The sequence below is a fragment of the Budorcas taxicolor genome, chromosome 8 (genome assembly GCF_023091745.1).
Source record: "Budorcas taxicolor isolate Tak-1 chromosome 8, Takin1.1, whole genome shotgun sequence".
Lineage (NCBI taxonomy): Eukaryota > Metazoa > Chordata > Mammalia > Artiodactyla > Bovidae > Budorcas > Budorcas taxicolor.
In genome coordinates, this window is record NC_068917.1 from 84,729,720 (window position 1) to 84,756,910 (window position 27,191).

At 44.0% G+C, this 27,191-nt stretch overlaps 1 protein-coding gene across 1 annotated transcript in view; it reads right to left on the reverse strand.

Annotated features, from left to right (window-relative positions):
- Nucleotides 1–12,784: 12,784 nt before the first annotated feature.
- The window catches only part of PTCH1 (patched 1), a 58,698-nt gene continuing 44,291 nt past the window's right edge, over nt 12,785–27,191 (reverse strand). The window contains exons 17-24 of the mRNA XM_052644817.1: nt 26,508–26,691; nt 24,758–25,038; nt 23,194–23,331; nt 20,291–20,433; nt 16,707–16,806; nt 15,892–16,146; nt 13,733–14,294; nt 12,785–12,860 (exon numbers count right to left, since the gene is read on the reverse strand). Of these exons, the coding sequence (XP_052500777.1) occupies nt 13,734–14,294; nt 15,892–16,146; nt 16,707–16,806; nt 20,291–20,433; nt 23,194–23,331; nt 24,758–25,038; nt 26,508–26,691 (1,662 nt within the window). The 3' untranslated portion in view covers nt 12,785–12,860; nt 13,733. The remainder of the gene's footprint in view (nt 12,861–13,732; nt 14,295–15,891; nt 16,147–16,706; nt 16,807–20,290; nt 20,434–23,193; nt 23,332–24,757; nt 25,039–26,507; nt 26,692–27,191) is intronic.

Consider the following 27,191-nt stretch of genomic DNA (forward strand, 5'->3'; position numbering starts at 1 on the left):
TTCCCATAATCTCTGTCTGCTGAAGTTCTATCCTTCCAGGCCATATTCAAATGCCTTCTTCTTTAGGACCTCTTTCCTGATCTATCCATCCCTTGTGCCCCATTTTGATTAATTTATTCCTTTTAGAAAAATGAGTCATTGTATTATATATTATAATATTCAGTTGTTTATATCTCAATTTATCTAACATTTGTCTTTCATATATAAAAAAAAGTTTGTTCCTTTTTAATTTTATTCTGGATAATTATAGAAATCTTTGCCTCAAAAAATAGGAGAAAATAAAAACACAAAGTCATTTTGAGGACAATCAGGGGAATTTGAATATGAACTAGGTATTACATGATATGATGGAATTAGTGTTAATTCTGTTTAATGTAATAATAGCCAAGGTTGTTAGATTTTAAAAGTTCTTGGTTAGAGATGCTTATGAAAATATCTGCATATGAAATGGCATATTGTCCGAGATTTGTGTTTAAATACTCCAGTAAACAACCAAAAATTGGAGGAGGATAGACAAAACCTAATTGGGGAAATAGATGAATGAATTGTTGCAATAGAGTTCATTTTATGCTATATTTGTGTGTTGGAAATTTTTCCATAGTAAAGCAAAAACAAATAAGCACATATATGTGTCTTAACATTTACACACATACACACACATGTATAGAGAGAAATCAATGTTAAGGTTCTTCAGTTCAGGGATTGTGGTCATTTTTTTTTTTTTTTCAGTACTGCACAGAAAATATAGAGTAGTGCCTGGATCTAGGTAGGATGCTATACCTAATAACTAGCTGTGAAAAGAACAGTAGAGGCAAACAGCAGCAGTGGAAACAGTTTCCGTAAGTAGTGCTTAAGCCTTGAGGCTCAGGAGTCCATTACTAATTCTCCTCCTTACTAGCATTGCAGTCCCTGGCAAGTCTTAACCTCATAGGGGTCTTAGGGTTCTCATCTGTAAAACAGAAGTAATTAGAGTAGTTACTTTGTAGAGTTCATTTCTTTAACAAATACTTTGGTTAAGGGAGAACTGTGTTCTAAGCACCCTTGTAACTGTTAGGGGTACAGTTGTTGTTGTTTGGGCACTAAGTCATGTCTAACTCTTTGCAGCCCCATAGACTGTAGCCCACCAGGCACCTCTGTCCATGAAAATCTCCAGGCAAGAATACTGGAGTGGGTTGCCATTTTCTTCTCCAGGGGATCTTCCTGACCCAGGGATCAAACTCGCATCTCCTATATTAGGCAGATTCTTTAGCGTGGAGTCATCAGGGAAGCAAAATTCCTTTCTTCAAAGAGGTAACAGTTGGCAAAATATACAGGATGTTGCTGTATTGTGCTTAATCGCTCAGTGGGGTCTGATTCTTTGTGACCCCATGAACTGTAGCCTGCCAGGCTCCTCTGTCCATGGGGATCCTCCAGGCAAGAAAACTGGAGTGGTTTGCCATGCCCTTCCCTAGGGCAGCGTCCCAACTCAGGGATCGAACCCAGGTCTCCCACATTGCAGGTGGATTCTTTACAGTCAACCACCAGGGAAGCCCAAGAATACTGGAGTGGTTAGCCTATCCCTTCTCTAGGGGATCTTCCAGACCTAGGAACTGAACCAGGGTCTCCTGCATTGCAGGCAGATTCTTTACCAACTGAGCTACCAGGGAGGCCCATAGAGGATGTTAGAAAATGCTAAATGCTGTGAAGAAATTAGGCAGAAAAGGGAAATGGGATGTGCTGGGGTAGGGGTGGGGATTGTATTTGCAATTTTATCCTGGATTCTTGGGCAGGGTCCCTGAATAGGTGACATTTCAACAAAAAACCGGATTTGATAGGGAGATAGTAATGTGTCTATCTGGGAGATGAATGTCCAGTCCAGGCGGAAGGGAGGGCAAGTGCAAATGTCCTGAGGCAAAACAGTGCCTGGGGTGTTTGAGAACTAGCAAGTAGCAGCATTATTTGTCTGCACAGTGGCTTCGGCGTGGAGTCATCATACCCTAAATCAGAGGCAGCACACTTTTTCTGTAAACGGTCATATAGCAAATAGTTTTGGATTTGTGGGCCACATAGTTTCCATCACAATTACTCAACTTTGCCATTGCAGCATGAAAGCAGGCACAGACAATATGCAAATGAATGAACATGTCTGAGTTCAATAAAACTTTATTTACAAAACAAGCGGTGTCTGGATTGGGTGTGCAGGCCGCGGTTTGCTGACTCTTGCTCTAAATACATCTTTCACTCTAAGATTTTGGAAAATGAAAGGAAGATGAAAAAAGAAACACATACAACAAAGGTACTGTTTCTTTATAATTCGTCTTCTAACTTTGGTTTTAGAGCACCACCACGTCTGTCAAAAAATTCCTTTGGTGTATGGTGTGGAATTCCTTTCATGGCCTCAGCTCTGTTCATACCTTCTAATTCAGGCTTTGCCTTTTCCTCTTCTCTTAATTCATCTTCATAATTTCTAGTTTCTCTGCTGCTTCACTCCCTTCCTCACTGCCCTAGCCTTCTCTCTTCCTCAAGTTTTCTGTTTTTATTTGCATTTTAGCACTCTTTCTGTTCATTTTCAGTCCCTCTTTCAGTTCAGTTCAGTTCAGTCACTCAGTCGTGTCCGACTCTTTGAGACCGCAGCACGCCAGGCCTCCCTGTCCATCAGCAACTCCGGGAGTTCACCCAGACTCACATCCATCGAGTCCGTGATGCCATCCAGCCATCTCATCCTCGGTTGTCCCCTTCTCCTCCTGCCCCCAATCCCTCCCAGCGTCAGAGTCTTTTCCAATGAGTCAACTCTTCGCATGAGGTGGCCAAAGTATTGGAGTTTCAGCTTTAGCATCATTCCTTCCAAAGAAATCCTAGGGCTGATCCCCTTCAGAATGGACTGGTTGGATCTCCTTGCAGTCCAAGGGACTCTCAGGAGTCTTCTCCAACACCACAGTTCAAAAGCATCAATTCTTTGGTGCTCAGCCTTCTTCACAGTCCAGCTCTCACATCCATACATGACCACTGGAAAAACCATAGCCTTGACTAGATGGACCTTAGTTGGCAAAGTAATATCTCTGCTTTTGAATATGCTATCTAGGTTGCCATAACTTTTCTTCCAAGGAGTAAGCGTCTTTTAATTTCATGGCTGCAGTCATCATCTGCAGTGATTTTGGAGCCCCCAAAATAAAGTCTGACACTGTTTCCACTGTTTCCCTATCTATTTCCGATGAAGTGATGGGACCAGATGCCATGATCTTCATTTTCTGAATGTTGAGCTTTAAGCCAGCTTTTTCACTCTCCTCTTTCACTTTCATCAACAGGCATTTTAGTTCCTCTTCACTTTCTGCCATAAGGGTGGTGTCATCTGCATATCTGAGGTTATTGATATTTCTCCCAGCAATCTCGATTCCAGCTTGTGTTTCTTCCAGTCCAGCATTTCTCACGATGTACTCAGTTCAGTTCAGTCGCTCAGTCGTGTTCGACTCTTTGCGACCCCGTGAATCGCAGCACGCCAGGCCTCCCTGTCCATCACCATCTCCCGGAGTTCACTCAGACTCACATCCATCGAGTCCGTGATGCCATCCAGCCATCTCATCCTCGGTTGTCCCCTTCTCCTCCTGCCCCCAATCCCTCCCAGCGTCAGAGTCTTTTCCAATGAGTCAACTCTTCGCATGAGGTGGCCAAAGTATTGGAGTTTCAGCTTTAGCATCATTCCTTCCAAAGAAATCCTAGGGCTGATCCCCTTCAGAATGGACTGGTTGGATCTCCTTGCAGTCCAAGGGACTCTCAGGAGTCTTCTCCAACACCACAGTTCAAAAGCATCAATTCTTTGGTGCTCAGCCTTCTTCACAGTCCAGCTCTCACATCCATACATGACCACTGGAAAAACCATAGCCTTGACTAGATGGACCTTAGTTGGCAAAGTAATATCTCTGCTTTTGAATATGCTATCTAGGTTGCCATAACTTTTCTTCCAAGGAGTAAGCGTCTTTTAATTTCATGGCTGCAGTCATCATCTGCAGTGATTTTGGAGCCCCCAAAATAAAGTCTGACACTGTTTCCACTGTTTCCCTATCTATTTCCGATGAAGTGATGGGACCGGATGCCATGATCTTCATTTTCTGAATGTTGAGCTTTAAGCCAGCTTTTTCACTCTCCTCTTTCACTTTCATCAACAGGCATTTTAGTTCCTCTTCACTTTCTGCCATAAGGGTGGTGTCATCTGCATATCTGAGGTTATTGATATTTCTCCCAGCAATCTCGATTCCAGCTTGTGTTTCTTCCAGTCCAGCATTTCTCACGATGTACTCAGTTCAGTTCAGTCGCTCAGTCGTGTTCGACTCTTTGCGACCCCGTGAATCGCAGCACGCCAGGCCTCCCTGTCCATCACCATCTCCCGGAGTTCACTCAGACTCACATCCATCGAGTCCGTGATGCCATCCAGCCATCTCATCCTCGGTTGTCCCCTTCTCCTCCTGCCCCCAATCCCTCTCAGAATCAGAGTCTTTTCCAATGAGTCAACTCTTCTCATGAGGTGGCCAAAGTACTGATGTATTCTGCATAGAAGTTAAATAAGCAGGGTGACAATATACAGCCTTGACATACTCCTTTTCCTATTTGGAACCAGTCTGTTGTTCCATGTCCAGTTCGAACTGTTGCTTCCTGACCTGCATACAGATTTCTCAAGAGGCAGGTCAGGTGGTCTGGTATTCCCATCTCTTTCAGAATTTTCTACAGTTTCTTTGTGATCCACACAGTCAAAGGCTTTGGCATAGTCAATAAAGCAGAAATAGATGTTTTTCTGGAACTCTCTTGCTTTTTCCATGATCCAGCAGATGTTGGCAATTTGATCTCTGGTTCCTCTGCCTTTTCAAAAACCAGCTTGAACATTAGGAAGTAAGTTCACAGTTCACGTATTGCTGAAGCCTGGCTTGGAGAATTTTGAGCATTACTTTACTAGCATGTGAGATGAGTGCAATTGTGCGGTAGTTTGAGCATTCTTTGGCATTGCCTTTCTTTGGGATTGGAAGAAAACTGACCTTTTCCAGTCCTGTGGCCACTGCTGAGTTTTCCAAATTTGCTGGCATATTGAGTGCAGCACTTTCACAGCATCATCTTTCAGGATTTGAAACAGCTCAACTGGAATTCCATCACCTCCACTAGCTTTGTTTGTAGTGATGCTTTCTAAAGATCTTCACGACCCAGATAATCAGTCCCTCTTCGTGTCATATTTAATGGGTTTGTTCGGTGAAATACATTAGGACCTGAAACATGATGAGCAAGAAACCGTGGTTTTATTGCTAATATCACTGCTACCCAGGGTGGAGCTCCACTGTTAGCATCTGTACTTTGGATAGACTTCTGTTGCCCTTGATGCTGAGAGTCTGACTCCACTGAGTGTTTGAGGGAACACGCCTTCTTATGGGAGGGAGAATGAGAGTAAAGAGGAGTAAATTTGGAAGGGGTCAAAAGTTGACAGGTCAGGGCTTACCCAGTGGCTTGGTTGTAAAGAATCCTCCTGTAGTGCAGGAGCCACAGGAGATGCCGGTTTGATCCCTCAGTTGGTAAGATCCCCTGGAAAATGGCAACCCACTCCATTATTCTTGCCTGGGAAAAATACCATGGACAGAGGAGCCTAGTCAGCTACAGTCCATAGGGTTACCAAGAGCTGACTTAGGGACTGAGCATAAGCATGAGCAAAGTTGATGGGCCAGGACTTCCTATGTATGTGCATATGTTTGGGCAAGTACGTGGAAACACCATCTGTGTTTTGCAGTCCAGGGTGGATGCAGGCTATGCCCTCAGCAGTGGAAGAATACAGGCATCCTCCCTTGCTTACACTTTGAAAAGTCTGCCGTAACTGAGTGTGCGTTATGATTACAAGCGATTAGAGACCATCAGTCAATGAACTATGAGATTTCAATCATGAAATGCAAACTCTCTTGTGAAATGCAAACCTAGTTTCAGATATTAATTGCTTCTAATTACAGAGGAACATTTTAGCCAATTAGCTTTTGGAATTCAAGTGTAATCAGAAGGATAATTCAAAGAGTTGCTAATTGCTTCCCCAATTGCAGCTGCTTACATTTAGTGCAGACATATCCTCTGTGTGCATGGTTATGCATGTGCCCATAGGGACTGAGAGGCCCAGAACTCCTCTGTTACAGTTGTGTGGACAGCAGTCACCCATCCCTTTGAAATTATCATGTGAAAGAAATGCAGGTAGAATGAGGGCAATAAGAGACAATAAGAATGTTAGATGTTCTAAATCTGACTTGACGGCTGAAGGTGTTGGTTTGTGTTAGGCGTGTCATGATGTCTCCAGATTTCTTGGATACAAGACGACTATGGACTCATATAGCTTTAGTCTTCCGCGTGTGCTTGTGTGTGCTCAGTTGCTTCAGTTGTGTCCAACTCTTTGCAACCCTATGGACTATAGCCTGCCAGGCTCCTCTGTCCATGGGATCTTCCAGGCAAGAATTCTGGAGTGGTTGCTGTGCCCTCTTCCAGGGGATCTTCCCAACCCAGGGACTGGACCTGAGTCTCCTGCATTGCAGGTGGATTCTTTACCACTGAGCCACAGGGGAAGCCCTGGTCTTCCATGATTCATGGCCGACTCCCAAGATTCATGATAACCTGTCATGATTTCATGGAAGGTGGGATCTGTACAGGAAAAGATAAAGCATCCGCTGGTAGAAGGGCCAAGTGAGATTATCAACACTGCAGCAGTCAGAATATGAATGTTACGGTCTGGCAACTGCTCTTGTAGACTATGGGTGTTTGACCACCTCTTGACAATTTTTTCCACCCGATCTTTTTCATACCCCTCCCTTATTTTCATGGTTTTTCCTATAGGATTGGCCTCACTTTCTGGACATCTGAGTGTGTCCCTCTTTTCTCTTCTCTCTCTTCTAATTACAGAGATAGCTCTTTTCTCTCTCCACTCATAGCAGGGGGCCTCCTGCTTTTCTCTGTTCCTGCCTAATCTTGCTCCTTCTCTTGCTCAAAGGAGACTCTCAACAGGAGTCTACCTACCCATGCTACTGATTGAATTTTGTCTAAGATTATTCTTTTGGCATCTCAAGCTAAATGCTGCAATCCTCATTATTATATAATAACTCACCAGTCAGAACTTGCTCATCAATTTCTCTTCCTTCTATATCTTTTTTCTTCATATAGAAATAAAAGCTTTTCTTTTTTTTTCTACCACCCCTCTTTCCACAAAATACAAGCTGTTGTACATTGTGTACAGAGATGGTGCTGTTGACAGAGGTATTTCATGGGCTTACTTCAGTGTGAACTCTTATTTGGCTTTGTTTTTTTGCCCTGTTGGTAGCTTACGTCACACTTCTATACACTCAACCCTGTGGATAGGAAGGAGATGAAGAGAACACTTTCCAGGGAAAAAAAGGATGTCAAGGGATTTAACTGACTTTGAGAAAGATGTTTTTGTGGTTGCTTCTTCTTGACTCTGCTTGCTGGGGTGTCTCATTCTCAGGGCAAATGCTGCCTCGACAATGTGGTTCCCTTCACAGCATCTTGGCTGAAGTTCTCATTACTTTTGTCCAAAGAAAAGAAATCCCTAAGGAGAAGGCATAAATCAATGATAATAACACTCTGCCATGTAGAATTTATTGCTTTGGCCACATCAAGCTGAGTTTGGGGTATCTCTATTGGTCACTTCTTTCTGTAGCAGAGTTCCCTGGGTCCCTCTGTTTTCCTGAGGTCCACCATGTTCCCAACAGACCAGAATGTCCTTGCAAGATCCTTATTATGGCAGTTATTGTAATTTCCTATCAGGAAACCTATGTAGAAAAGATGTCAAACATGCCTTCCTTAGTGACAACGTGAACAATTTAACAGATTTGTGTTCAAGGCATGTTCTCATTAGGTGCAGGCTTCATTAAAAGTAATTAAAACTTGGCAAATATTCTTTTTGGATGATTAATAGGCCATCTCCACTTCTCCTTTTGGGAGGTCAGTTGCCAGTTACCAAAAATGAAACACCTGCCTTTACATCAACGTAGCTGCTGCTCGAAATTTAGCAGCATGCAGCATTCCCGAAGCTGTTAAATATGTCTGTCGTGCCAAAAAAAATGGGGCCTTATGTTTACCTAAGTCCTGAATAAATACGGTGGACTTGGGGACACAAATCTGATTAAATATTAGGCCAATATGAAAAACTAAGTTAGCTGACTTAGGTATATATAATTTATAAAGAATATAAAATTAGATGGCAGTGAACGGTCATTTTAGTGGTATAAAAAAACACATTGAAAAGAAAGTGTCTGTCAATTTGAATCCCAATTAATGTAATTAGTCTTTTACAAGCTCAGTTTCAGGGAGTACAGATTCCCCATGACTTCTGAATGAACCAAGTGAGCATTTTGTATTAACTTTACCCCTGAGGTAGGAAGATGAGATTATATGATAGAAAACGCTGCTTAATACTTTATGATTTTTTCCCTCCCCAGGTAAAGTATCCATTAGAGAGGACATTGTATTATTCCTTGGTCAGTTCACTGCACACCTGAAAATCTCTCCCTACTTGCTCTCACGTTTCATACATGAGAGGGCCCATGTTGCCTTGGAGGCCAAAAGGTGGTGATTGAACCAAACTCAGTGTGAGGTCCAGAGGTGGTTTCTGATTCTTTCAGTTGACTCTTCCTGTCCCCTCTGGTCCAGACCTCTTCACAACCATTGTTTTCAACCTTCAGAAGTCTATGAGGGACATGCATTTATAATACAGATAAGGCCACAGAGGCCCTGAAGTTTCAAATGACTTGCCTAAGTCACAGTCGGTCAGCTGGAGCCCTCTCGGTGGGAAGGGTGGAAGAGGGTCTGGCCTGGCGTGGACCTCTCCCTTCCCCTGGCCTGTTAGGTTATCGGCCCATGGCTGAGGCAGAGCACTGGAAAGGGAATTCCTCTCTCGACTCTCAGGCACAAATGCAGAGTTCACAGGCCTCCACTCTCCCACAGACGAACATGTGTTTTTGTGGAAAGACCACACAGAGTCGGGATCTCTATGCTGCTTCCAGATCTGGCCTGCACTGGCCCATGTAGCCCGAGTCAAATTATAGAACCAAGGCCACATTCAGCTGGAAGGAATTTAGAGATCGCCTCTGCTGGTGCATCAGAACCACCAGGACAGCTTATGAAAGCAGATTCCTGGGCTTCAGTCCCAAGACTCTGACTCAGTAGGTCTGGGGTGGCCCTGAAGATCTGCTTTTCTAGTAAACTTCCAAAGCATGTGAGTGCCGCCGATCCAGGCACCCCATGTGAGCAACACTGGGCTATGGTAACCTCAAGATAGGTCAGCAAATGTATTCTTAAGGGCCAGTTAGTAAATATTTTAGGCTTAGCAGGCCATATGGTCTGTGCTGCAACTATTCAGCTCTGCTGATGTAGCTGGTAAGTGGCAGCGGACAATCTCTACATGCGTGGGTGTGTCTGTCTTCTGATAAATCTTTATATAAACAGGCGGCCCACAGGCTGTAGCCTGCTGACTTCTCACCATACACTGATAGTAATTTGAGTTCTTCCCACCACTCCCTGCTTTCAGCTGTAAAATGAGGATGCTATTTCTAGTCTTACTTTTCTCCAGCCCTATGATGAAGAAAAAGGGGTTGCAAAGAGTTGGGTACGACTTAGCGATTGAACAAGAACATGATGAAGACAGGGTATAATCATCTGATAAATACTCAGAAAAAGTATTTTGTATCATGTTCAATCAGTCCTATATTGTTAGCTATACTGTTTTTAAATACGATACCTTCCTTTAATAATCACTAAATTGGATTTATAAATATTCCCAAAAGGCTAAGAGATGACAGTAGGGATCATTTTGAAGGGTAATTTAGGAGTTTTCCTGGTGACAGAAAATAAAAATGTAGAACTCCTCCTATGTCAATAATTTCTCCATGAAGGACAAAAAATGAGTATTTAATGAGGTCAGTCAGACAAAAACAACAAAGTTTATGATGACCTGACATGCTGCCTTTGTAAGATATTCTAATTAAAAAACATTCCATAAACAAAGACATAACCAACAAGTTATATTATTTTTTATTCATGTTAGAATTTCTATCAGTGTTTGAACATTAATATTTAGAGAGTTTGTACATTTTTGCCTTCCGAGGTTTAAAATGAGAACCACACTAGGTCACAAATTGTAACTAATACAACACATTCCACAACTGCAAGAATATTCACTCAATCTCACTCTCTTAACACTGTTAAGACATTTTCTTTTCCTTGCTGTACTTTACAATGAAAAGTGTGCCCCACTCATGTCTCAGCAAAGTTCCAGACATTATGGATTCATCACATATAAATTCTTTAAAAATATACTTCTGTCAAAAGACTTGATGACTACTATGTACACTACAAAAATAAATTTTCATATAAATAAATTATATGGCATACTTTTATCTTTGTAATTGAAATGACACAAACCCATTCCTGCCAAAATTGGCAGACAATGAGACCCAGTTTGAATATTTCCTTTAAACTCCTTACACTAAAACCTACCGTGAGTCCTTAATGAAAATGTTATATACTCTGAACTATTTAACATTAGTAAGCACTCTATACAAATAAAAATTCTGTTCAAAAGTAAAACATAGCTGTAATAGTGTTTCCAATAGAAATAAAATCCCTGCATTTTTCTGTTATAAACTGGCATGACAAATACTGTAGGAAAACATTCTTATGATACAAAATTATAAATATCAGCAAAGATTTAAAAAAAAAATTAAAACATCCAAAATGAACAAACAAGACAGACAAAATAAAACTATTTTATAAGAGAGAGAGAGAAATCCTGGTTGCCTGCCAGCCCCCGAGTTCTCCCTTTGCCAATGTGACTATTGGAGAAAGTTCTATGCTGTGCAGAAAGCAGGGGCCAGGCAAGCAGTCACGCACCACACAAGCTGGGCTCAGGAAAGGAGCGAGGCATGCCTCGAGCCAGAGGGAAGCAGACCTCTGAATTCTGCATCATCTCTCTCCTGAACGCAGGATATATGTTTTCTGAGCAGAGCCTAGTGTTAGGTAGATAGACAGTGTAGCTGACAGAGGCACCAAACAGTAGCAGTGGGGCCACTGGGGCCCCTGGTGTATTAACACATACATCTGCAGCCATAGTCTTGTGGCGAGTTTTAGAGTCTGAGGTCACTACACTGCTGGTACTACTGGGGGCTGTTGCCTTTCGATGAACATTTTCCATGTAAAACAGGAGGCATAATCGGAGTTGCCATTTGTGCACTCCTACAGTAGCTTAGTCTGGGTACCAAGTGCTTCTCAACACTTGCTGGTCTCTGGCTAAGAGCCTAGGAAGACCAAACCTCAGAGCAAGGCAACAGAATTGATATGGTAGCAAATCTTTTAAAATAATGCCTGGTTGAGAGACATGTCTCTATATACATTCTTCATTGGGTGGGGGAGGGTGGTATGCAATTAGCATCTTCCTAGTCTTCAATAAATGTACTAATGATGGTGAGAGGAAGGAGATGAGTTACTTTAGGAAGCGTGCACCTATAATGTTAGTATTAACATGTGGAGAATCATCCTTCTGAAGCTCATATCCTATAGAATTTCTGACTCCATATCACCATATTGGATGTTCACTATATAAAGAGGATGCAAACAAATCCAGAAAGCCCCAACCAACTGTGCAATTTAGCAAGAGAGGGAGTTTAAATTGTAGGGACTCAAAACATCACCTCTGGGCTAATTGTAGACCCAGAATTAAGAGGTCATTGTCTCCAAAAGACTTCTAATCCACTTGGGTGGTGGTGGTGGTGGTGTGTGTGTGTGTGTGTGTGTGCTATGTGTTGGTTCCAAGAGAGGTATAATGAAGGCTGCATACTTAGAGGATATGCTCACAGCCCAGCTGAGGCTCCCCACTAGGGAAGTTTTCTAGGTTTTAATACCAATGAAGATGAAGAGGTGTGAGCTCTGTACCCTGAGGTTCCAACATACACCACAATGGTCCATGCAAAGGAACTCATCTCCTCTGAAGCATGAGCTGGAGTGTCTGGATGGCAGCCAATGATCTGAAGAGATGCCCTGAACTTGAAGCGAATCTGGCAAAAGGATAAGGCGATGTTTAGGGCTAGCCCTCCACCACCACTAGCACTAGAAAAATCCTGACTCTTCGGCCTAAGGCAGAGCCCACCAAAGGTTACAGACAGTAAAAAGAAACAACAAAAAAAAAAAAAGAAAAAAAATCACAGTACAGTACATTAGGAAATCACACACGTTTTCATACACACAGCCAAACAGGAGAATCGCACCCAACTACACCTAGAGAAGCCACTGGGGTTAACGTGCTTTCTTCATATCTGCTCATTAAACAACAACAAAATTATCACGCATAGCGTGTTTGGAAGTTAACAGTAACATTTCATACTACCACAGGGTTGTGATATGCAAATTTAAAATATTTTAAACAGAAACCTTTACAAAATAATCCTATTACATAAGCAATATTTGCATAGAATTATACAGGTAAATTATACAATATTTAAGCAGCAGCAACATATGCTGAAATTTAAGACTAAGTTAAGCTTGGCTGTGGCACAGAGACCAATGTACACACAGGGAGGGGCCCCTTTGTGATCCCCCCACTGCCCACTCTGGAGGCAGGAGTGGAGAAACCCCAGTAAATCACACTACTTTACATCCATTCCTTCGTATATTACATATGTGTACACCTCTTAAATATTTATAGAAATATTTCACAAAATAATACAATCAGTTACAGTAACGATGAACTGCTCTCTGGCACAGCACACCCTTCTAATTCCGTGTTTCTCTTCAAGCAGTTCTGGTGGGGTGGGGTAGGGGTAGGGAGGGGCTTCCAATCTTTGGCCTCTTTGCTTCAGATTTTACTCACCCTTTAAAAGAAAAAAGGAAGTCAAATAAAGTAACAGGTCTACGAGTTCATATTTATAAAGCACAAACACAGGCAAAATGAGTCTGAGGTATAGAAATCAGGATGGTGGGGGCTGGGATGAGGGCATGAGGGGCTTCCAGGGGCAGATTAGGATCCCTTCCTTGATCTGGGGGCTGGGGACAGGGATGTGGTCATTTTGTGATGTGCGTTCATCAGACATCAGAAGACTGGAAAATAGGCGAAGGGGCAGCTGAGATGCACCAACACCCTCCCCCCTCCACAAGCTTACAGTAAGCGAAGTGAGAAGTGAAGTTGCTCAGTCACGTGCGACTCTTTGCAATCCCATGGACTGCAGCCTACCAGGCTCCTCCATCCGTGGAATTTTCCAGGCAAGCGTACTGGAGTGGGTTGCCATTTCCTTCTCCAGGGGATCTTTCCGACCAGGGGTTTGAACCCAGGTCTCCCACATTGCAGACAGACACGTTATCCTCTGAGCCATCAGGGAAGCCCAGTAAGGGACAGACCCGATTTAGAATTCCACTAATTCTCCAAGCATGACTAAGCTTGAATAGGAAGCCCTGTCTGTGGGTTAAGAGGTCACTGTTTGTGACACAGGGGCCCCAGGAGGTTGCTCTGTCTGCAGCCCTCTAAGTCCCCGAGAGCATGTGTGCCCAGTTGTGTCCAACTTTGGGACCCTATGGTCTGTAGCCCATCAGGCTCCTCTGTTCATGGAGTTTTCCAAGCAACAAAACTGCCGTGGGTTGCCATTTCCTATTCCACAGGATCTTCCCCACCCAGAGATCAAACCCACGTCTCCATGGAAGCCAGGGGACCACTGAAGAGCCCCGTCCCCCGCCCGCCGACCCCGCCCACCTCAGTTGGAGCTGCTGCCCTGGCGTCTCTCCTCACATTCCACGTCCTGCAGCTCAATGACCTCCACCTTGGGTTCCCTCCTCTCACACCGGACATTAAAAGGCACATGGGGGTCCTCAAACAGCCCGTGGTCAGTCTCGGGGTAGTCCTCGTAGCCTGGGCAAAGCCCGCTTCGGGGGTTCCGACTGGGCCCAGGCCCAGGGGCGGGGGGAGGATGCACGGCAACAGTCACGGATGCCGAGGCCGTCACGGTGGTAATGGGCTGGCAGTAGCTGGGCATGGAGCTGCCCATGGCAGTGAACGCTGGGTTGTGATGCCGAGGGTTGTGAGAACGGGCTCCCCGGGGGCCCGTGCGGTCCCTATTGCTAGGGCCAGAATGCCCTTCAGTAGAAATTTCGAAAGCGTCTCTGCGCGGTTTATAGGGAGGTGGCCTCAAGCATTCTCTGGGGGTTTCTCTTCTGGGCTGCTGTCCTGGCTGTCCAGGTGACAGGGTCCTTGAGTCCAGGTGGGACTGCTGTCGAGGATTTGAGAGTGGGTGATGCCTCGGTTCAGGATGGACCACCTGCAGAGGGCAAGGGCAGGTTGAAACAGGCCCAGTGCTAACCCCAGGCTGGGTGCCACCCCCTGCTGTTCCAGCCCCCTCTTCTTTCTTGGCTCTGGATCCTGCCTGGCCACCCACACACAGCTCTTTCTGAACTAGAGCTCAGTCAACCCCACAAGTGGCTGGGAGTGTCCCGGGGAGCTAACAAGGGCCTTCTACCCACAGATGAAAAACCCATTCTCTTTGAACCTCAACAACGTGGCAGAGGAGCGCTCTACTTGGACCCTGCGTGTAGGCTTTCTCTGGCACAGCTGGCTGGATGCATCGGGCTGCAGCCCATAAATGCAGGGCTGTGGTCTAAGCATCCAGCTGCCTCCCTCCCACAGTCTGCCACCCCACCCTGCTGGGTAGAGTCAGATCTGGAGTTCCTCCTCTTCTAAAACTGCCAAATGCCTGGCCCTGGCTCACCCACACGCAGGACATTGCCAGGACTGTCTATACCTACACTGCTGAATACGGCTATTTACATTTAAGTTAACTGAAATTAAAATTTCAGCCCCTTAGTCACACTAGCCACATTTCAAGTGCTCAACAGCCACATGTGGGCAGTGGCTGCTGCCCGGGAGAGTGCAGGCAGAGAGAGCATTTGCATTGTCATAGAAAGTTCTATGGGGCAGCACTGCTCTGTCCTGTTGTTAGGAATCTGGTTTCTGGGTCTCTATACAAAGCACGGAGCAACACAGTGGCCACATCAATCAAAAGGACCGTGACCAACTTCAAAGTCGTTCAGCTTGTACCTATTTTTAGGCTCCCGCTGAACAAAACCAGATTCACACTGCAGCTCAGCAGGCATCGTCACGGGGGGTAAGAGGAGGAAAATTTAGGTTATTTGGTTGGCCTCTCTCTCTTTCATGGAAGGGCAGCTCCGGCCTGGGACTGGAATACCCATTTCCTGGAGGGACAGCAGGAGGCCCCCAGTTGGAGAAACATTAGCCTTAGAACCTTCCTTGGGTTTTGTGTGCTGTGCTCCAGGCCTGGGGGGCTGAGAACATCCTAGGGAGTACAGAGAGGGGAGAATGTAGCTGGGGCTCTCAGAGCCTCTGAGAAGAGGCTCCTGGGCTGCTCATGGTTTTCCTGAATTACTTAAGGCTGGTTCTCAGCTTCTCTGCTCCTTCCAGCCACCTAGAATGCGCGCTTGGAGCCATAAAAGCTTCCGGTAAAGTCTCAGACAATAGTGACTGAAGTAATTTTATACTAAGGGCAATTAAAGGTAACAAAGGTGGAAGGGAAAAAAATAACTTCTGCTGGCAATAAAAATACCATTATATTTTAAAATAAGTATCATCCTACAATGTATGTAACTTTAAAATAAGGGCGGGAGGGTGGGTAGGGAAGCAAGGTATGCTTGACCTCTGGTTCTTAAACAAGATATATGGTGATGGATGCTTTGTGTAGTCTCCATTACTGGCCCCTGCCCTTTTCAATCCGTAGATACAACCATATGAAATTAACATTTCTATAGTATGATTCCACCTAACCTATACTTTTTTTTTTGGCATCCTGTGCTTTGCTGTTCAGAGCAGGCAGAGGCTGCCTCCTGGGGTGACTTATGACTTACAGTGGAGCGGGCGAAGACAGGGTTTTCTGTGGCTTCCACGATCACTTGGTGGGCAGGGCCCCCAACACCCTGCTGGGCCTCGTAGTGCCGCAGCTCCTCACTGATGCCTGACACTGTCGTCTGAGAACTGTACTCCGAGTCAGAGGAATCAGACCCGTTGTTTGTGTGACCGGCGGGTACAGCAAACCGGACCACGCTGGGGGGTGGCTCAGGAGAAGGTGTGGGCAGCCGGTTCAGCCCATTGGCTGGAGACACCTATTTAAGGGGATTCCGTATGTCAGGTGTTATCATCCATTTACCCGGTGGCTACACTCAAGGTTCAAAGCACAGTACTGTTTAGGGGTCGCTGCTCTCCCTCACTCCCCGCTCCTGGCCCCCCACACTACTCTGTATTCACTTAGCCCAATCCTTGCCACATAGAGGACCCTTGGGCATGACAGATGGAGCAAAAGGACTGCCCTCTGCTTTCACAAACTAGAAAGGCAGGTTATGCCCTTTTCATTCCTGTTCAAACCCAGATATTCATCTTGAGTGGAAAATGCTTTATTGATAGAGATCTATAACACTTAGGTTGCCAATCACCAGGTTTCAAAAAACCAAAATAAAAGCAACCTAAACCAAACCAAACCAACACAACATCCTCCAACACTAATAAACTGAAGATAAAAAAGGCTATAGTTATTGAGTTGTTTGCTGAAAAAGTAAACAACCAGAAAATGGGGATAAACCTAAATATCTAAATTAAGACTGACACCAGGAAAAACAGCATACAGATGGCCCGTGGGCTGCATGTGACGCCAGCAACGATTACTGACCTCAGGATACGGTCCGAAGAAGGACAAAAGCACTGGCAGCAAAACTAGTCCATTGAGAACACCCAGGATTGTTAGGATCGCCAGGACAGCAAAGAAGTACCTTAACGATGAAAGGGAAACAGGAACATTTACCACGGCAAGTGAATTAAGGGACCCTTCATGTGCCCAAATGTCAGAGCCCAAAATGAACAAAACCCACACCAGTGAAAAGGCTGTTACAAAACTTCAGTTCAAACCCAGCACAGGATTACTTTCGTTTTTCTTTCACCCTTCTGACTTTGAGGACTGCATTCCGCAACCCAAAGTGTTAGTTCATGAAGGGAAGGAAAAAAAAAAATTAGGTTGTTAATTTGCTGAAATCTCATGGCATGTCATGTTATTTATGAATGTGTTACACAAACACAAAAATATGGAATGTGAACTGAATGGCTGAGCAGACTGAAAGCACAAATACAATGCAGAGGGGCCCCGTTCACGAAAACCCAGCAGAAGCAAACAAATGAAGTGAAGGGTGTAGAATTTAAACAATTTAGCCCAGGAGGAAAAGCAGCCCACTTCTGCAGGCAGCTAATCCACTGTGAAATGCTTCTGCATCTTAGAGCAGAATCTCTAATTAAGTCTCCAGTGTATCAGGTAAGGCTTTCCCTGGGCTTTCATTAACCACAACTTTCTGCCTAGAATTCTGTGAGTTCCAGTTTTACCAAATAGCTCCAACTGCGACCTTTTTAGAACACTGGAACCAGCTTTCCGCAAAGAAAACACTGCCCATTCTGTGGTTGCTGGGGCATTTTCGGGGGAGGGCGGTCCACAATGACGGGTTGCTCTGCTGGCCAATCTTTTGTTGAACAATTTAGCATCTCTGAATACTCTTGTTTTGCGTCAGCCAATTCAGACATAAAGGCCGCAGCACCATGAAGAAGAGGAGAGTGCACAAGTGGCCCTGCTTTCCCACCATTGAGGGCTAAGGTCTGGGATCCTTCACGAATACCAAGGTGAACCTGTCAGCCAGGGAGGGTGGCTGGCGGACGTTCCACACAGCTGGAGGCAGAAAGCTACACACAAGCATGCGTTTCTGTAACTATCGGTTTCTAGGGTAATTTTGCCGGAAGGGGGCTGGGGTGGGGGAGAGCTCAGGATGTTCTGGGAAGAGGGAGGGCAAGATATCTATATGTTAATGGTCCTCTTGATCATAAAACGAAACAGGCTCCAAACTTCGCTGTGCCTATATAAGTTTCGCTCTTAGATGAAAGGAGAGAGAATCTCTATAAAAATACAAATACCTCGCAGCTATTGTAAACACTAGAAACTTCTGAGCTGCATTAGTAAAACCAAGCAGCCGATGTCTTGCACTAATGTAAACTGCTGGAACTTTAGGTTGAGGCATATATCAGCAGCAGGCATTAAGACATTTGCATCCCATCCATCTAACGGTAGAATAAACAGACCAATTAGATTTCTGACGGCTTCGTGTATACAATGTCTGCTCATTTAGTCGACCTCAGTGAGGGCTTTATCAGGTTAATCCATCCAGTTCTAGAAAATGGGAAGCCCTTTTAAGTGCTTGAAATAAGAGCCCTGCTATCTCTGGGAGAGAACAAGAAGCCATGGGTTAGATGAGAGAGTTGGGATCCTGCCCTCCACCCAGGTCCCAGATGGTTGCTCTAATCAGGCTAAGTTTCTTCTCTGTTGCTCCCTTGGCATCCCCCCACAAGGCTGAGTTAGATCCTCTGAGATCCCATCACACTCTGTTTCCCATGGTTTTGAATTGCTTGCGACCTTGTCTCTGCCCCCCATAGACCATAGCTATGTAGAGGGGGACAAGGACAAGGTTACTGCTGTACTGTTGTGTGAAATGGCACTTATGAGGTGTTCACCATACAGTGCTGAATGAGAAATTACACAGAAGATCCTCTCTTGGAAGTAGCGTTTCTACATCATAGAGAAACAACTACTAATGCTCAAATAAAGGAAAAGTCAACATCAAATTAAGAGCTCAAAACAAAGCCTAGACCAAAACCTTCTTCTAGTTTAGGTATATATATCTACCTGATACTGGCCAATGAGGTGTACTAATTGGCTTGCTAATGGACCGATCCTCTATGCTGAGAGGATCAGCAACAGGGCCATCATCTGGGAGCTGGCTAATAACTCAGACTCCGCTCCCCACCCCCGATGAAGTCTGATCTGCATTTACAGAGAGCCCCGATTGAGAAATACTGGTCTACACCTCTCCACTCACTCTCCACCCAAACGACAGCGAGCCGACCCTGGCACTCATTCTAGGAAGGCTGCATCTCCATAATGATGCCAAGGACCTATCGCCTTTCATAATAAAGAAACTTTGGCTACAATTTAAAATCCTTAAGATCCTCTTTTTTTCACTTGGAATTGAAAGTCCTATTACAACATACACACCACGAAAGCCGGTTTAGATTCTCTCTCCAGATTACCAAAGTGTGCCTAACAGTCGAGTCATTTCTCACATTTTATTCTACTTGACTATGGTCCTAATTCTGGACTATCTTTTACTTATTGATGATTCTGCCCTCGACCCTCCACAGAGCAGCAGGGTTACATCTAAGAGCAGGTGTTTAAAAAAGCTGTGGAGGCTCTTCAGAGAAGAAAATGGTCTCTCCCTGTAGTTCTCGAATTCTTTTCAAGAGGAAAACTTGCTCTCCTTTTATACTTCACAAAGTCAAGTCCTTAAATAAATTCACCAGAAACTGCTTGCCATGAAATCCAAATAGAAAGATGTATCCAAATGAGGCTTGGATTTTAAAAATTTGACACCAAAGTCACACAGTAAATGCTTCTTAAATCTTAGTGGGAACTTGAACATACAATCAAGGGATGCTGTCTTCACTTCTTCAAAGAATAAAATTTCTGAAAATTTTAGGTATCTCCATGTTTTCCTTTCTACAGTTTTGAAGGACAATGGAAGGTCAAATCTAGTCAGTCAAAGGGAACCAGGTCATTTCCTTCTGTTGATATTTCTAACCTTAATGCCAAGAGCTGGGATGTGGTGTCAAGCTGTACAGCTGCCTTTGTTTCTAGCCCCAAACCCGCCGTCTTTTGTCCTCAGGATATTCCCCAAAACAGCTCTAGAAGACAGCCTGTTCTTATGCCTCTCAGCGTGTGCATGCGTGCTCAGCGTGTCCGACTCTTTGCAACCCCACAGACTACAGCCTGCCAGGCTCCTCTGTCCATGGAATTTTCCAAGCAAGGAATACTGAAGTGGGTTGCCATTTCCTACTCCCAGGAATCTTCCCGATCCAGGGATCAAACCCAAGTCTGTTGCAGCATCTGCACTGGCAGGTGGATGCTTTACCACTGTGCCACCTCAGAGTTAATAAACTCAAAGGAAAGTGGAGTCACAGATGGTGACAATCACTTTACAATATATGTGTAGATCAAAATATCATGTTGCACCCCTTAAATATATTCAATTTTTGTCAATTATTCCTCAGTAAAGCTGTGGCGGGGGCAGGCTCAGCAGGGAGTAGAGTCCCAATGAAGACAAGGTGCAATCGCCCAGAGACAAAAGGAAATAAGTTACAGAGAACACATTAGAAAACAAGGCTTACCTGACAATGAAATCAAATTCAGATCCTGCAAGCATCAGCACTCCCAGTAGAGTAGAAACGGCACCGTCGAGAACAGGCGCAAACATGTGCTCCAGGGCAAGCACAGCCCTGCGGTTCTTGTCACCAATGGCTGTTAGAAAGGCCTGCGCAATGAGAGTTCGGGTGATCAGATTCCTGGATTTCATTTAGTCAATGGCCAGCTTCGTCTTAAATGCTATAAGCCAGTTTCATCTGACTCCACTGTACCCCTCAGATCTTACTGTCTAGCTATTGGAATGTTTAATTGGGGTTGCTCAACTTGGCTAAATCTAGGCTTACATTAAATTGACCTGTTAATAATAATGGATTGTATTTGGTGTTTATGTAAATCTTGAACAACAACAACAAAGATGGAAAGCGTATTTACTTTAAATTTAAAAATGATGCCAAAACTATATTAAAATAAGCAAAATGTTCCCTTCCTTTTACTGTTACTCACCTTGAGTTCACTCCCCATGTGAGTGATCTAACATTATTCACATGGGAGATGTCTAACTATGACAACAGCATTCTCCTGATTTTTTGAAAGGTCAAGATCTTACTTTAAAATGGGCTTAACACCGAGGTGCATATTTCCTCATGGTTATACTGAGGTTAGAATTTCTGTCACTGTGTTCAGACTAATATGTTCGTAGGACATGTAAGTACTATTAACATATCACAAGAAATTCAATCAAGCCTGTTCTAAATATGGGTGGACATGGCCCAACTCTTTTGTGTTCTCTAGGTCTTCTAGGTCAAGGTATTGTTGATACCAAATGGAAACCTTATGTAGGTCTTCGTGTATCACACTATTCGCTTGAGAGTATGACCGAAGACCATTTTAATGTGGGTTAGTTACTGTTACACCCTATCTGTTCCCCGCAGTGGGACCTAACAGGGAGGGCTGAGCCTGGCACAAGCTTGCTCTCTGAAAGTGCAAGCTGCTCTGGGATGTGCTGAGAAGAGGGCCTGGAGCCCTTGCAGGTGGCATATGTGTCCTGGGGAAACACACGTCCATTAAGGACTGCTTAATGGATGAAGAAATAAAACTACACAGAAGTGTACCGAGGTGTATGACTTTTCTCTCAAGTGGGGTCTATGTAAGTGATGCTCTTTCAGAGTTGAGGAAACTTTAGGATCAAAGTAGTTATCTTTTTCTCCTGAGAGGAAGGCACTAAAACAGTCTGGAACCATGCTGTCTGTGCTGTATTTGGGCCATGAGGCCATAAGGGCCAGAAATGAGTTGATCTTCTTGCATACAACTTATGCTACTGGAACAATAAACTGCCAGATACCCACTGATCCCTTGATGACTTTCACATACAGGATGTGGTAAGAATGCCATGTCCTGTGTGTGGACAGTCTCTTGATGAAGACTTGGGCTAGCATCACAAAGCCAAGTTGGCTCTTGAGACTCCTTAAATTCTCAGGATTAAATCTTGCATGAGGAGTAGAGGCGTTCCTTCATTATTTATTCAACACTGGTATGGATATTTATGTTCCTACTACCTCAGAGACCCAGGGTGCTGTAACAGTTTAAGAAAAGATATTAAGCATTTCCACCACAAAAATCTGATCTAGGACCACCCTTGTCTGTAATGATAGCCACCAAAAAAAAGTGGTTTTCATTCACATCAGAATAAAATGATTTGTGGATTTTTAACTCACATATAAATTTTTCTTATTTTTAAAAGAAATGATATTATAATTATGTGTTTTCTAAGTTCTAAGCTCTTCTTTTTAAAAATCCCCTCTCCTTCTTCCCAGCTCAACTGAGGAAAGTAATTTGGGTAGGCTCAAAATTTAGAGAACTGTTTCTATACTATCACCTTTTTATCATACACGGGGGGAAGAACAGGCTAACTGCAACAAAACACTCTTTCTGAAATACAAAAGTTTATAATCCCTAAGTAGCATAAATATGGCCCTGAAAGAGGACAACAGAAAGTAGCAGACACCCATGTGTAGACACCCATAGGCCACGTGCTGAGCCCAGTGCTGGAGATTGCAGAAGCAAGGCTGAAAGTAATCTGATCCAAGTCCAGTGCTAGGCTTCCTGGCCAAGCCTTCCAAACATCAGTATTTATTCAGTCAGTAAGTATTTACTGAATGCCAATGTAAACCTCAGGTCTTAGGCTACAAACACAAGTGTGGATGGAGCATAACTTACACATCACTGTGGGGCTTTTAAATAATTCTCTGATATAACGTATACGACGGACTTGTCTCATGGATTAGACTCCTCCTGAAGTTTACCCTTCTTTTTCACAAGACTGGGCCCACAGAGAGAGGGGAAAGATTCCTATGGAGAGCAACACTAGTTTTTTTATGCTCTGTTGTCATGAATTTGGAGGCTGGGAGGTTGAAGGAACTGGGGTGGGGGGTGGTGCTCAGATGGGGAGTTCATTAGCCCCAGGGTATTTCCTTAGCTGCCAGTTCACCTCACCCTCAACTATGCCTGCCCACCATGCCTGTGAGTGGGGTCTCATGTTATTCCCGCTTTATTACTGTGGTTTTAAAGATTGTATTTGTGTACACACATACTTATATAACATCTGTCTAGGAACAGCTCACACCTTTAGGACCCGTGACACAGCTGACAACAACAAATAAGCAGAATCCTGGGCCCACTCGGACACACCAAGGACACTGTCTACTGCTGACATGGCCCGGCTAACTTCCACCTTCGATGACCTGCTTCTTAGATTCCCTCAGAGGGAGAGGAGTCCAGCTGAACTGCAGCCACTCCTGGGGAATGTCTGTGCTCCCAAGCTTTCTGCTGTGATATGTGTCAGATGTGCTCCTTGGTGGTGGAGAAAATGAAAAGGTTCCCAACTTGTAAACTAAAAGAGCTTGCAGAGAAGGCAACCTATCTCCCATACCAGAGCGACATGAACAGTGAATTCCACTCCAATGCCGACGGAAGCAATCAAGATGACCACAGGCACGGCACTCAGCTTGATTCCAATGAGGCCCATCATGCCGAAGAGCTCAACTGTCATCAAAGCCAAGACTGTCACCTTTAAAAAAACACAGAGGATGAGTGGCTGGGCACAAACACACTCTGGGTGTTGCAAAAATTCTTTCCAAACTATTTCATGAGTGCGATCTATAAAGAGTTATACAGATATGTACTTATTGCTGGCTACAAATTTAATATGGTTTAAAACAAGGTGTTTCCTCCTGTTTTGATCTTAACCATCAGAGACCATCCTTCAACTTGTAACTGAGCTGAAACTTTTTTTGGTTGCCTTGCCCTCCATCCTAAAGAAAGTTGATAGGACAGGCAGAATAAATATTCTTTTACGTAGAAGTCACTTTGCTTTTGTTTGGAGAGCCTGTGGGCTGAGTGAGGATGACTTAGGAGAAAGGGGACGTATGGTCAGCTGATGCGGGTCAGGTTACAGCCCCTTCACTATGAAGAAATGTGGAGTCACTGGGGTGGACAAAGCAAACAGGGAAAAGCTTTTATTTGCCATTCTTTCATCTGCCTTGTAAAAATTTCTAGGGAGATGGAAAGAATCCGTTGAGGTAGACTTTGGAGTTTTTTGGGCCAAAGAGGAGAAAATACAAATAAAACAATAAACTTTACAAGGGAAGGAGAGAATGATCTTTCCTTCTGGGGGTGGGGGACAGCAGGCAGTGAAGGGCAAGCAGACAAGCACAATAAAAGTTCCCTTTGCTTTCTTTTAATAAGCTAATGAAAGATGGATAACATCAATTGTTTAAGTACCATGAAAACTCCTACAGACTAAACATTTACCTTTAAACATACCTGCTGTACAGACTTATGGTGCAGAAACAAGACCTGGTCTCTGTTTTTATAATTTTGGCATTTTGAAGGCTATACCACAGTTCATGGAATTTAAACACTGCCATGATTTTATTAGACTCTACATGAAACTAGCTTCAAACCTGCAAGCATTATACTTGGTGAAAGAATGTAAAAAAAAAAAAAGATTGGCAATACTTTATCATTTCTCCCTAAGAGTTAAAACAAATACACCACACAAAACCATGTCTAAAATGATTTATCCATATACCACCGTCCAAACTTCTCTAACTATCTCTCCATTTAGAAGAACCTTCTCTATATTTGGTATGGGTGTCATAACAAAATGACACTTGAATTAAAAAAAAAACAATTAGTTATGCTTTGAATGTTTGTTTCAATATACACTCAGCTCTATTATGGAAAGTGTGCTCAAAAACTCCTCTATCTTCACCTAAAAAGTTTAATGCTATAGGAGAAGGGACATAAGATTAAGGCCATTAAAGACTCTACCTAAGCATGAACCTTGCCACCTCCAGTAGAATAAATACAGTATGGATGATGCAATCTATACCCTCCTCCCGAGGCCCAGACATAAACAAAACTTCCTGGCTGCAGAAAGAGCTATGCTGAAAGGAATTTGACTTCCACAAAGACCCTTAGAATAAACTCACAATGATCCCTGCCGTCCAGGGGTTCAGGAGGAAGACGGCGCACACAAGGAACGTGCAGGCCAGCACCACGCTGATGGACAGGAGGAGCCAGTGGCGGAGGCCGATGTACTGCTCCCAGAAGAGGAAGGGGTAGCCGTTGGGATAGCTGGAGAGCCCCAGGCTCGTGTAGTTATTGCAGATGGTTCTGACTTTTTCAATGGCTTCAACGAAGTCCGAGGTGTCACGCAGGCCGTTGAGGTAGAAAGGGAACTGAGCATATTCAATGGGCTCTGCTGCAGGGACTGCACAGAAAAGACAACAGGGAGAGGGCCCAGGAGTCAGGGGCTTCCGGCAACACTGAGAGAGGCAAACAGGCTTCATCTGAAGGTGGAAAAAAGGCAGCAAGTGTCCCACCGTTTGCCTCCCAGACGTGAGTCCCCAGATTCTCCATAAGCGCAATGAGAAGAGAAAGAACTCAGCAAGAAAGTCTGCTTACTCCTCTTCTTTCAATGTGAGGGACAAACAATACCAGCGACAGTCTTGATAGTCTTAAGGTCTTGACAGTTTCAGTCTTTGGTTTAAAAAATTTTAAAAGATAATCAACTTCTGATTTTGGCGGGGGGACACTGCAGGTGGAGGGGGAGACTGTGATCTATGTATTGATTTACCCTTAGATTTTAATCTTCTAGAAGCAGTCATTGTTTGTAATGGGTCTAAACAACTTAAGAATTCAATTGTGGTAACATTTTCTTCTGTTCAACTGACACAAGTGAAAACACTAAGTTCAAACCACTTTACTTAATCACTTATGAGAACAAAATAACTCGAAAGTCATGCTTTACTGAGAAAAATGCTTAACTTATCCTTTTAGTGATCTTACACACTTAAACCTTCCATGCTTCTTTTTTAATGCAATGCTAAGTCTTCAGCAGCAGGGGAAGAAATCCTCACACAACAAGCATTTAGTTACTGCCGTTGTGTGTTCCAGACCCTTTGGGGTCATTCAGCTGACTTGCTAAACATGATTTGCCCTATTATAATCTCAACTATAAATTTTCATTAAGACAAGCCTTGGCTGCTTGCCACAAGGCTCTGAGGTTTAGATACAGGGAAGCACAACCCGCCTGCTCTCCAGCCATGTTCGCAAAGGGACCTGTCTTCTTTCTCACGTCCACCCTCAGCCTCATACCCAAGGTATAAGCAACTAATATCTCTAACATAAATGCAAATTAAATCCATCCAGAACCACCTTTCAAAGTTGGGGCTGAGAGGTGAAAGGAAGAGGACGCCGTTGTATACACACTTTTCTGCTCCGGTTTAAACAGCTTTGACAGAGTACAGGTGCTTGGTGGCTTATAGGAATGACTCAACTTGCCAAAAATCCCTTCAACACCAGAGTTGACAAAGTTAAGATAAACATATAATCCCCAGTGATAAAACTCTGCAATAGTAAAACAACACTCAACCTGGAGGCGTCCCCAAATTTCACATGGAACAGCTGGCATTAAAGAGAGATGCCTGGTGGATGTTTTAGAGTCAAAGGCACAAGGAGAGATTAGAGACTCTTATTTCTCAGTGTGATAGAGCATGAGTTGTATTCGATTACACATCCTCATCTGTCTCCCAGAGTTTGAAACTAAAAGAAATACATTGTTCTGTTTACACTTTTGAACCCTAATTGGTGTCAATGGATGAGGGCTATAACTGAGCTTGGAAGTACAGGGTGCAAGGAGCCCTCACCAGCTTGGAGGTCCAGTGGAGGGCTACTTACTTCTCAGCCTGGTTTCTGGCATGTAATCGGCTTTGTCATGAACCCACTCAGGACGGTGAGGCCGGATGTTGGCTTGGGAGGCGGCATAAGCCACAGGGTCGTTGCTGACCCAAGCAGTCAGGTAGATGTAGAAAGCACTGGGGTTAATGATGCCATCTGCATCCACCAGGCGCCGTTTAGTCAGCTGCAAAATGGGTAGAACAGGAGGCTTTCAGAGTGGGGGCTTGGGGTCAACACACTCCTGCCTCCAGAGAAGCAAAGCCTGCATCAGCATTTGCAACAAAGAAGAGAATGTCTCTGTTTGCAAGTGCAGAAAATCCCATCAGAACACCTTTGGTTCCTTTTAAAATGCACTTATCAGAGAATGCAATAATCGGCATGTTTATAACACACATACACACACACACACAGTTCGGCAGATGGCCCAGGAATTGACTGAACCAATTAAATCTGAACGCTAAAAAGAGTGTCTGCAGCCAAGGCAGAGAATGAACAATCTGGAGAAACATATTTATAGGAGGGGAAGGGGGAAAAAAAACCTGGCAAGAATCCCCATACACGTCTGTGTGCAGTTAACCTCTGCTGTTAACACTGAAGGAAATGCCACCCAGTAAATGGAGGAGAGCTATAAAAATAAAACAACATCTGTATAAATTTTGCTAACACTAGCCTCCTATGACCTGT